General features: G+C 48.2%; 1 protein-coding gene across 1 annotated transcript in view; it reads left to right on the top strand.

Annotated features, from left to right (window-relative positions):
• tns1b (tensin 1b) overlaps positions 1-13,710 on the top strand; it is a 299,976-nt gene that overhangs the window by 192,307 nt on the left and 93,959 nt on the right. Inside the window, exon 15 of the mRNA XM_038790323.1 lies at positions 10,549-10,739. Within this exon, the coding sequence (XP_038646251.1) occupies positions 10,549-10,739 (191 nt within the window). The remainder of the gene's footprint in view (positions 1-10,548; positions 10,740-13,710) is intronic.

Genomic DNA, 13,710 nt, shown 5'->3' on the forward strand with positions numbered 1-13,710 from the left:
TACACCGCACACCATCCATATACACCACACACCATCTATATACACCACAGACCATCCATATACACCGCACACCATTCATATACACCACACACCATCCATATACACCGCACACCATTCATATACAACACACACCATCTATATACACCGCACACCATCCATATACACCGCACACCATCCATATACACCACACACCATCCATATACACCACACACCATCCATATACACCGCACACCATCCATATACACCACACACCATCCATATACACCGCACACCATCCATATACACCGCACACCATCCATATACACCGCACACCATCCATATACACCGCACACCATCCATATACACGGCACACCATCCATATACACCACACACCATCCATATACACCACACACCATCCATATACACCGCACACCATCCATATACACTGCACACCATCCATATACACTGCACACCATCCATATACACCACACACCATCCATATACACCACACACCATCCATATACACCGCACCATCCATATACACCGCACACCATCCATATACACCACACACCATCCATATACACCACACACCATCCATATACACCGCACACCATCTATATACACCACACACCATCCATATACACCGCACCATCCATATACTCCGCACACCATCTATATACACCGCACACCATCCATATACACTGCACACCATCCATATACACTGCACACCATCCATATACACTGCACACCATCCATATACACCGCACACCGTCCATATACACTGCACACCATCCATATACACCGCACACCATCCATATACACCGTACACCATCCATATACACCGCACACCATCCATATACACCGCACACCATCCATATACACCGCACACCATACATATACACCGCACACCATCCATATACACTGCACACCATCCATATACACCACACACCATCCATATGCACCACACACCATCCATATACACCACACACCATCCATATACACTGCACACCATCCATATACACCGCACACCATCCATATACACCACACACCATCCATATACACCGCACACCATCCATATACACCGCACCATCCATATACACCGCACACCATCCATATACACCACACACCATCCATATACACCGCACACCATCCATATACACTGCACACCATCCATATACACCGCACACCATCCATATACACCGCACACCATCCATATACACTGCACACCATCCATATACACCGCACACCATCCATATACACCGCACACCATCCATATACACCGCACACCATCCATATACACCACACACCATCCATATACACCACACACCATCCATATACACCGCACACCATCCATATACACCGCACCATCCATATACTCCGCACACCATCTATATACACCGCACACCATCCATATACACTGCACACCATCCATATACACTGCACACCATCCATATACACTGCACACCATCCATATACACCGCACACCGTCCATATACACTGCACACCATCCATATACACCGTACACCATCCATATACACCGCACACCATCCATATACACCGTACACCATCCATATACACCGCACACCATCCATATACACTGCACACCATCCATATACACCGCACACCATCCATATACACCGCACACCATCGATATACACAGCACACAATCCATATACACCACACACCATCCATATACACCACACACCATCCATATACACTGCACACCATCCATATACACTGCACACCATCCATATAACCACACACCATCCATATACACTGCACACCATCCATATACACCGCACACCATCCATATGCACTGCACACCATCCATATACACTGCACACCATCCATATACACCACACACCATCCATATACACCACACACCATCCATATACACTGCACACCATCCATATAACCACACACCATCCATATACACCGCACACCATCCATATACACCGCACACCATCCATATACACCACACACCATCCATATACACCGCACACCTTCCATATACACCGCACACCATCCATATACACCGCACACCATCCATATACACCGCACACCATCCATATACACCGCACACCATCCATATTCACCGCACACCATCCATATACACTGCACACCATCCATATACACAGCACACCATCCATATACACCACACACCATCCATATACACCACACACCATCCATATACACTGCACACCATCCATATACACTGCACACCATCCATATAACCACACACCATCCATATACACTGCACACCATCCATATACACCGCACACCATCCATATGCACTGCATACCATCCAAATACACTGCACAGCATCCATATACACCACACACCATCCATATACACCACGCACCATCCATATACACTGCACACCATCCATATAACCACACACCATCCATATACACTGCACACCATCCATGTACACTGCACACCATCCATATATTCCGCACACCATCCATATACACCGCACACCATCCATATACACCGCACACCATCCATATACACCACACACCATCCATATACACCGCACACCTTCCATATACACCGCACACCATCCATATACACCGTACACCATCCATATACACCGCACACCATCCATATACACCGCACACCATCCATATACACTGCACACCATCCATATACACTGCACAACATCCATATACACCGCACACCATCCATATACACCGCACACCATCCATATACACCGCACACCATCCATATACACCGCACACCTTCCATATACACCGCACACCATCCATATACACCGCACAGCATCCATATACACCACACACCATCCATATACACCGCACACCATCCATATACACTGCACACCATCCATATACACCGCACACCATCCATATACACTGCACACCATCCATATACACCACACACCATCCATATACACTGCACACCATCCATATACACCGCACACCATCCATATACACCACACACCATCCATATACTCCGCACACCATCCATATACACTGCACACCATCCATATACACCGCACACCATCCATATACACTGCACACCATCCATATACACCACACACCATCCATATACACTGCACACCATCCATATACACCGCACACCATCCATATACACCACACACCATCCATATACTCCGCACACCATCCATATACACTGCGCAACTATCCATATACACTGCACACCATCCATATACACCGCACACCATCCATATACACTGCACACCATCCATATACACCACACACCATCCATATACACTGCACACCATCCATATACACCGCACACCATCCATATACACCACACACCATCCATATACTCCGCACACCATCCATATACACCGCACACCATCCATATACACTGCACACCATCCATATACTCCGCACACCATCCATATACACCACACACCATCCATATACACTGCACACCATCCATATACACCGCACACCATCCATATACACTACACACCATCCATATACTCCGCACACCATCCATATACACCGCACACCATCCATATACACCGCACACCATCCATATACACTGCACACCATCCATATACACCGCACACCATCCATATACACCACACACCATCCATATACACCGCACACCATCCATATACACCACACACCATCCATATACACCACACACCATCCATAAACACCGCACACCATCCATATACACCGCACGCCATCCATATACACCGCACACCATCCATATACACTGCACACCATCCATATACACCGCACACCATCCATATACACTGCACACCATCCATATACACCGCACACCATCCATATACACTGCACACCATCCATATACACCGCACACCATCCATATACACTGCACACCATCCATATACACCGCACACCGTCCATATACACTGCACACCATCCATATACACCTCACACCATCCATATACACCGCACACCATCCATATACACCACACACCATCTATATACACCACAGACCATCCATATACACCGCACACCATTCATATACACCACACACCATCCATATACACCGCACACCATTCATATACAACACACACCATCTATATACACCGCACACCATCCATATACACCGCACACCATCCATATACACCACACACCATCCATATGCACCACACACCATCCATATACACCGCACACCATCCATATACACCACACACCATCCATATACACCGCACACCATCCATATACACCGCACACCATCCATATACACCGCACACCATCCATATACACCTCACACCATCCATATACACGGCGCACCATCCATATACACCACACACCATCCATATACACCACACACCATCCATATACACCGCACACCATCCATATACACTGCACACCATCCATATACACTGCACACCATCCATATACACCACACACCATCCATATACACCACACACCATCCATATACACCGCACCATCCATATACACCGCACACCATCCATATACACCACACACCATCCATATACACCACACACCATCCATATACACCGCACACCATCTATATACACCACACACCATCCATATACACCACACACCATCCATATACACCGCACACCATCCATATACACCGCACACCATCCATATACACCACACACCATCCATATACACCGCACACCATCCATACACCACACATCATCCATATACACTGCACACCATCCATATACACTGCACACCATCCATATACACCGCCCACTATCCATATACACCGCACACCATCCATATACACCACACACCATCCATATACACCACACACCATCCATATACACTGCACACCATCCATATACACTGCACACCATCCATATACACCACACACCATCCATATACACCACACACCATCCATATACACTGCACACCATCCATATACACCGCACACCATCCATATACACCACACACCATCCATATACACTGCACACCATCCATATACACTGCACACCATCCATATACTCCGCACACCATCCATATACACCACACACCATCCATATACACTGCACACCATCCATATACACCGCACACCATCCATATACACTGCACACCATCCATATACACCGCACACCATCCATATACACCACACACCATCCATATACACCGCACTCCATCCATCTACACCACCAGAATGTCCATCGATATTCATCAGGAGTAAGGAAGCACGGTAGCACAGTGGTTAACACAGTTGCTTCACTGCTCCAGGTTCCCAGGTTCGAGTCCCAGATGGGTCACTGTGTGTTCTCCCCGTGTCTGCGCGGATTTCCTCCGTGTGCTCCGGTTTCCTCCCACAGTCCAATGATGTGCAGGTGGGTTGGTCATTATAAGCTGCCCTTTATGTCCAAAAAAGTTTCAGGGGGGTTCCAGGGATACAGTGAAGGCATGCACTTTCCAAGGACTGGGCGTCACAATGGGCTGAATGGCCTCCTTCTCCACTGTAAATTCGATGGTCTATGTTCAGGAGTAGTGATATGCTGATTTTGTCCAGACCTGAATTCACTTGATACCTAGAGAAGATAATTCAACTGGCTGCTGAATGGACTGTTCAGTAAACGTACCAACCTGGGTAACGTCGAGCCTCAATATATGTGTGATATTGAGCACATGGAGCGTAGGAAGGAGGGAAGATTTCTCCATGGTACTTCACCATCACTTCATCAACCAAGCAAACTGAGAATCTTGAAATCAGCCTTCCCAGGTGCCCAGCAAGGCTGGAACTCTCAGTGTCATAGAACATTCACTGCAGAAGGAGGCCATTTGGCCCATCGAGTCTTTACCAACCCACTTCCACCCTATCCACGTAACTCAATACCCCATCTAACCTTTTTGGTCACTGAGGGCAATTTATCATGGCCAATCCACCTAACCTGCACATCTTTGGACTGTGGGAGGAAACAGGAGCACCCGGAGGAAACCCACGCAAACATGGGGAGAACGTGCAGACTCCGCACAGACAGTGACCCAGCGGGGAATCGAACCTGGGACCCTGGAGCTGTGAAGCAACAGTGCTAACCGCTGTGCTACCGTGCTGCCCAGCCTCAATCTGCCCTGGTGTTCATGCACGAGGGCAGGATGACAGGGGCACGGGTCGTGCCAGGGGGCAATGGCCCTGTGAGGCCTACACATTTATAAAGCCTCTGTTTGGCTTTCCCTTTCCGGAACATCCGTGTGCAGGAAACGGTAAATATTTACCGAGAGCTGAGCAGCTTCTCCATTCCTCCTTTGCCAGTTCTGGAAATGTCTCTGGCCTTGTGTGAATTTGCGCAGTTTTGGGTTAGCGTGTGATGGTTTCCATAGGGATATATTAAACACAGTAAATAATTGATGTAAAGTCTGAAGCAGGGTTGAGGTAATGGAGCATCTCCTTGTCATGTAGAGTCTGCACATAAACAAGTTGAGACTGAATTGTTTACCACTGAGGCATGTCTGGAATTTTCCATCAACATCAAACATTTAAACAAGGAAGAGGGAAGGTAAACCTGGGGCAGGTTTAGCACACTGGGCTAAATCGCTGGCTTTGAAAACAGACCAAGGCAGGCCAGCAGCACGGTTCGATTCCCTTACCAGCCTCCCCGAACAGGCGCTGGAATGTGGCGACTAGGGGCTTTTCACAGTAACTTCATTGAAGCCTACTTGTGACAATAAGCCATTTTCATTTCAGGTGTGTGTGTGCAGGAGTGAGGGTTCTCAGGATTGTATTCGGAGCAAAGGCCTCTTTGTGTTCTGGTGTAGCAGGCTCGAGGGGCTGAATGGCCTCCTTGTGTTCTGGTGTAGCAGGCTCGAGGGGCTGAATGGTCGCCTTGTGTTCTGGTGTAGTAGGCTCAAAGGGCTGAATGGCCTCTTCCTAGTCCTGAATTCCTGATTTCTGTGAGGTGCCCGTTTAGCTCAGTGGGCTAGACAGCTGGTTCGTGATGCAGAGCGAGGCCAGCAGCGAGGGTTCAATTCCCCGTACCGGCTGAGGTTATTCATGAAGGCCCCGCCTTCCCAACCTCGCTCCTCGCCTGAGGTGTGGTGACCCTCAGGTAAAACCCCCACCAGCCAGCTCTCCCCCCTCAGAGGGGAAAGCAGCCTCTGGTCACCTGGGACTGTGGCAACTTTACCAAATGGACATTTGAGGGTGGGTACAGAAGTTGTAGGGTGAGTCACACCAGTGATTAAACTGTCCATATTCCTCTTTGGAGTGAATGAGTGAGACACTGAACCTTAATCACTGCCTATCAAGTACCACTTCAGGTACCACTTGCAAAGGCTTGACCTCCGAGGTCAAAGGTCTCGAAGGGCAACCGGTTGTCCGGACACAATCAGCATGAGTGACGCAGATGCACAGATGGGGCTGTTTGAAGATGACCTGAAAGTACAGCTGTTAACGTATCTGGGTTAAATCTGGCAGGAAGGAGATAAGTGATCCCAAGGGACTGCTGTCCGTGTCAATCCACGGTTTAAATATGTCCATTGGGCTGAGTGTGAGGAGCTCTCGGTTTTCCGCCAAAACATCCCAACACAGAGGAGGTGAAGCGATTAACCATTTCCTCATTGTGTCTTACAGTGGGAGGCCATTCACCCCATCATGCTTTACTAGCCCTTTGAAAGAATTAGTCCCATTCTTCTGCTCTTTACCCAGAGCTCTGCATTTATTTTCCTTGACTCTTTTTTGTGCAATTTCCCTTTTGAAAGTTATTATCGAATTTGCTTCCACTGCCCATTCAGACAGCACCTTCTGGGTCACAACAATGCTCTGTAACCCCTCCCTGTTTGCCAAATCTGTGTCTCGCAGGCTACCGATTCTCAGCCAGTGAAAAATCCTTCTTTTTTACTCCATCAGAACTGCACAAAGTTTTGAACACCTCGATTAAATCTTATTTGGAGTCCAAATTTTATTTGGGGGGGGGGGGGGGGGGGGGGGGGGGGGGAGCGGCATGTTGGCACTGCCGGTTAGCACATTTGCTTCACCGCGCCAGGGTCCCAGGTTCGATTCCCGGCTTGAGTCACTGTGCGGAGTCTGCACGTTCTCCCCGTGTCTGCGTGGGTTTCCTCCGGGTGCTCCGGTTTCTTCCCACAAGCCCCGACAGACGTGCTGTTAGGTGAATTGGACATTCTGAATTCTCCCTCTGTGTACCCGAACAGGCGCCGGAGTGTGGCGACTAGAATCATGGAATCATAAAATTTACAGTGCAGAAGGAGGCCATTTGGCCCATCGAGTCTGCACCAGCCCTTACAAAGAGCAAAGAGCACCCTACTCAAGCCCACGTATCTACTCTATCCCCGAAACCCAATAACTCCACCAGCAAGGTAGCATAGTGGTTAGCACAAATGCTTCACAGCTCCAGGGTCCCAGGTTCGAATCCCGGCTTGGGTCGCTGTCTATGTGGAGTCTGCACGTTCTCCCCGTGTGTGCGTGGGTTTCCTCCGGGTGCTCCGGTTTCCTCCCACAACCCAAAGATGTGCAGGTTAGGTGAATTGGCCAGGCTAAATTGCCCTCAGGGTCCAAATTGCCCTTGGTGTTAGGTGGGGTTACTGGGTTATGGAGATGGAGTGGAGGTACGGGCTTGGGTGGTGTGCTCATTCCAAGAGCCGGTGCGGACTCGATGGGCCGAATGGCCTCCTTCTGAACTGTAAATTCTATGAAAACCTTTTGGGACATTGTTGTGTTATGTACTCTGGGATTAACACGGGCTGTGACTGGATGCAGCTTTGACCAAAAGATACTCCAGACCTTGAAGTTAGTTCAATCTGATTTATTGAACCAGTAGCACAGTTAGCACGGTTCTCTATGAGTTCAACTCTCTGCTGACCTAAGTGTGGTTTTTCTGTCTGTCCAGACTAGCTCTTAGCCACGTGCTGGAGGTGTGATACTGTACATGCACCCTGACTCACTCTGTAGATGTTCATCAGTGGAAAGAGGCGAAGTGTGAGCGCCTCGTGCCTTTTATAGTGAGATACCACCCCTGAGTGTCCTGCCTGCTCATTGGTCATGTCCTGCTCTCTGTGTTTATTAGCTGCCTGTCTGTGCCTGTCTGTATATCAGTATCTGCACGTCTACATATCATGACAGACACTGAGGGCAATTTTATCACGGCCAACCCACCGAAACTGCACATCTTTGGACTGTGGGAGGAAACCAGAGCACCCGGAGGAAACCCACGCAGACACGGGGAGAACGTGCAGACTCCGCACAGACAGTGACCCAAGCCGGGAATCGAACCTTGGGAACCTGGTGCTGTGAAGCAACTGTGCTAACCACTGTGCTACCGTGCTGCCCATAGGGGCTTTTCACAGTAACTTCATTGCAGTGTTAATGTAAGCCTACATGTGACAGTAAAGCTTATTATTATTAAATGCTGTTTGTTAACCCCCTATGGTCAGCTGTGGTCAGCCTTATGAACATTACTGGGGCTGTCAGGACCAGTAACACCTTCACAGCCAGATCCCCTGTGCTACACAGAGACATATCGATTGACTTGGATTTTCTCGCTGGCCTTCACCCCATCGCTGTCTGGAACAGGGAATGTGGATTGGCCTGGCTATGGCGGCTGTGCCAATGGCAGAATATTGGCTAGCTGGGTGTTTCATTGTGTCACCTCCTATCTGTCCAAACAGTCTACGTCCCACCTCGAACAATAGTCCTCTCCGTCGGCTTCTTTTGCTCCAATTATATTTCGCCTGGAATCCAAATGTCACTCGTTTTATTTACACCTCGGAGAGGCTCCTGAACATTTTCCCACTGCAACATCAGTTGGGAAAGCTCATCGGCATTCAGGGAGGGAGGAGTGGAGAGATTGAGTGATGGAAGGAGTGGCGCTGTCTGAGGGATAGGAGTGTCATTGAAGGAGAGGGAGTGTCATTGTTTGATTGTTTGATTTATATTTATTGTCACGTGCATCGAAGTACAGTGAAAAGTTTTGTTATGCGTACAGTCCAGACAGGTTGTTCAACAGATAAAAAACATAGGACATACATGAATACACAATGTAAATACATAGACACAGGCACCGGGGTGAAGCATACGGAGTGTAGTACTGCTCAGTAGAGAAGATGTGTGGAGAGATCAGTTCAGTCCATAAGAGGGTCATTCAGGAGTCTGGTGACAGTGGGGAAGAAGCTGTTTTTGAGTCTGTTCGTGCGTGTTCTCAGACTTTTGTATCTCCTGCCAGATGGAAGAAGTTGGAAGAGTGAGTAAGCCGGGTGGGAGGGGTCTTTGATTATGCTGCCCGCTTTCCCCAGGCAGCGGGAGGTGTAGATGGAGTCAATGGATGGGAGGCAGGTTCGTGTGATGGACTGGGCTGTGTTCATGACTCTCTGTAGTTTCTTACAGTCTTGGGCCGAGCCGTTGCCATACCAGGCTGTGATGATAATGACCAGCTCTTTAGTTTTACTGACATTGAGGGAGAGATTGTAGACGTTACACCACTCCATTAGGTTCTCTATCTCCCTCCTGTATTCTGACTCTTCGTCATTCGAGATCTGACCCATAATGGTCTTGTTGTCAGCAAACTTGTAGATGCAAGTCGCTGGAGTGATGATGTTCGAGGCATTAACGCTGGCACAAGGTTGTGACTGTTCTGTGATTTCTGCTTTGTCCCAGGTGTCAGGTCGCAGGCCACAAGCCCCGAGGAGTTGGGACCGAGCTCGAGACGACGAACCACCAGCGAAGGACAGTATGAGAACAGTGGGGACAGTGGGTCCCGAAGCCCCCCTCTTCGGTCCCCAGTACGCTGCGTATCTCCCGAGTTGGCAAGTTCTATTGCCGCTAACCCAGGAGGACGGCCCAAGGAGGTGAGATTGCCCTGAATGGCGTTTGGGTTTCTGTTAATCTGCTGTGTCCAACAGACACTGACTCTCCCTGGGGAAGTGTAAACCCCCCTCCCTCCCTCCCTCCCTCCCTCCCTCCCTCCCTCCCTCCAATCTCTGCTCCTTGGGGAAGTGTAAACACCCCTCCCTCCCTCCCTCCCTCCATTCTCTGCTCCTTGGGGAAGTGTAAGCCCCCCTCCCTCCCTCCCTCCCTCCCTCCCCCTCCCTCCCTCCCTCCCTCCGTTATCTGATCCTTGGGGAAGTGTAAACCCCCCTCCCTCCCTCCCTCCCTCCATTCTCTGATCCCTGCTGTTCGACAAGGAGGTAAGGATGGGCTGTGAGGCAGGGGGAGATGATTGACGAGGCGGCAGGATTTCCCAGGGGAAAGGGATTGGAATGTTGTGGGGATGCTCGGGAAAGAAACAAGTGGTTCCCACAGAGTCATCAGCAGCTGGGTTTTTATCTATTTATAAGGTTTGTCGTCCTATCCAGTCCCAGCAGCCTGTGTGACCGGGTCAGAGAGGGGGATCGAGGCTCACAGTTACCGAAAGTTCAAACATCACGTATCCCTTCGAGTGTTCGGAATGTGTTCAATTACAATTTGAAATCAAAGTTCCAATTTGATAGCGTGTTCAAATCGAGTGTACTTGAAAGCGATATCCAGCGCACTCAGAACTACCCACAAACTCAGAACTATCCAACACACTCAGAACTATCCAGCTCACTCAGAACTATCCAGCTCCCTCAGAACTATCCAACACACTCAGAACTATCCAACACACTCAGAACTATCCAACACATTCAGAACTATCCAACACACTCAGAACTATCCAACACACTCAGAACTATCCAACACACTCAGAACTATCCAGCTCACTCAGAACTATCCAGCTCCCTCAGAACTATCCAACACACTCAGAACTATCCAACACACTCAGAACTATCCAACAAACTCAGAACTATCCAACACACTCAGAACTATCCAGCTCACTCAGAACTATCCAACACACTCAGAACTATCCAACACACTCAGAACTATCCAGCTCACTCAGAACTATCCAACACACTCAGAACTACCCAACACACTCAGAACTATCCAACACACTCAGAACTATCCAACACACTCAGAACTATCCAACACACTCTGAACTACCCAACAAACTCAGAAATATCCAACACACTGAGAACTACCCAACAAACTCAGAACCATCCAACATACTCAGAACTATCCAACACACTCAGAACTATCCAACACACTCAGAACTATCCAACACACTCAGAACTATCCAACACACTCAGAACTATCCAACACACTCAGAACTATCCAACACACTCAGAACTATCCAACACACTCAGAACTATCCAACACACTCAGAACTATCCAACACACTCAGAACTATCCAGCTCACTCAGAACTATCCAACACACTCAGAACTATCCAACACACTCAGAACTATCCAACACACTCAGAACTATCCAACACACTCAGAACTATCCAGCTCCCTCAGAACTATCCAACACACTCAGAACCATCCAACACACTCAGAACTATCCAACACACTCAGAACCATCCAACACACTCAGAACTATCCAACACACTCAGAACTATCCAACACACTCAGAACTATCCAACACACTCAGAACTATCCAGCTCACTCAGAACTATCCAGCTCCCTCAGAACTAACCAACACACTCAGAACTATCCAACACACTCAGAACTATCCAACACACTCAGAACTATCCAGCTCACTCAGAACTATCCAACACACTCAGAACTATCCAGCTCACTCAGAACTATCCAACACACTCAGAACTATCCAACACACTCAGAACTATCCTGCACACTCAGAACTATCCAACACACTCTGAACTATCCAACACACTCAGAACTATCCAACACACTCAGAACTATCCAACACACTCAGAACTATCCAACACACTCAGAACTATCCAACACACTCAGAACTATCCAGCTCACTCAGAACTATCCAACACACTCAGAACTATCCAGCTCACTCAGAACTATCCAACACACTCAGAACTATCCAACACACTCAGAACTATCCAACACACTCAGAACTATCCAACACACTCAGAACTATCCAACACACTCAGAACTATCCAACACACTCAGAACTATCCAGCTCACTCAGAACTATCCAACACACTCAGAACTATCCAGCTCACTCAGAACTATCCAACACACTCAGAACTATTCAACACACTCAGAACTATCCAGGTCACTCAGAACTATTCAACACACTCAGAACTATCCAGGTCACTCAGAACTATCCAGCTCACTCAGAACTATCCAGCTCACTCAGAACTATTCAACACACTCAGAACTATCCAGCTCACTCAGAACTATCCAGCTTACTCAGAACTATCCAGCTCACTCAGAACTATTCAACACACTCAGAACTATCCAACACACTCAGAACTATCCAGCTCACTCAGAACTATTCAACACACTCAGAACTATCCAGCTCACTCAGAACTATCCAGCTCACTCAGAACTATCCAACACACTCAGAACTATCCAGCTCCCTCAGAACTATCCAACACACTCAGAACTATCCAGCTCACTCAGAACTATCCAGCTCACTCAGAACTATCCAACACACTCAGAACTATCCAGCTCACACTGAACAATTCAGCTCACTCAGAACTATCCAACACACTCAGAACTATCCAGCTCACTCTGAACTATCCAACACACTCAGAACTATCCAACACACTCAGAACTATCCAGCTCACTCTGAACTATCCAACACACTCAGAACTATCCAACACACTCAGAACTATCCAACACACTCAGAACTATCCAACACACTCAGAACTATCCAACACACTCAGAACTATCCAACACACTCAGAACTATCCAGCTCACTCAGAACAATCCAACACACTCAGAACTATCCAACACACTCAGAACTATCCAACACACTGAGAACT

Source organism: Scyliorhinus canicula, chromosome 2 (assembly GCF_902713615.1).
Source record: "Scyliorhinus canicula chromosome 2, sScyCan1.1, whole genome shotgun sequence".
Lineage (NCBI taxonomy): Eukaryota > Metazoa > Chordata > Chondrichthyes > Carcharhiniformes > Scyliorhinidae > Scyliorhinus > Scyliorhinus canicula.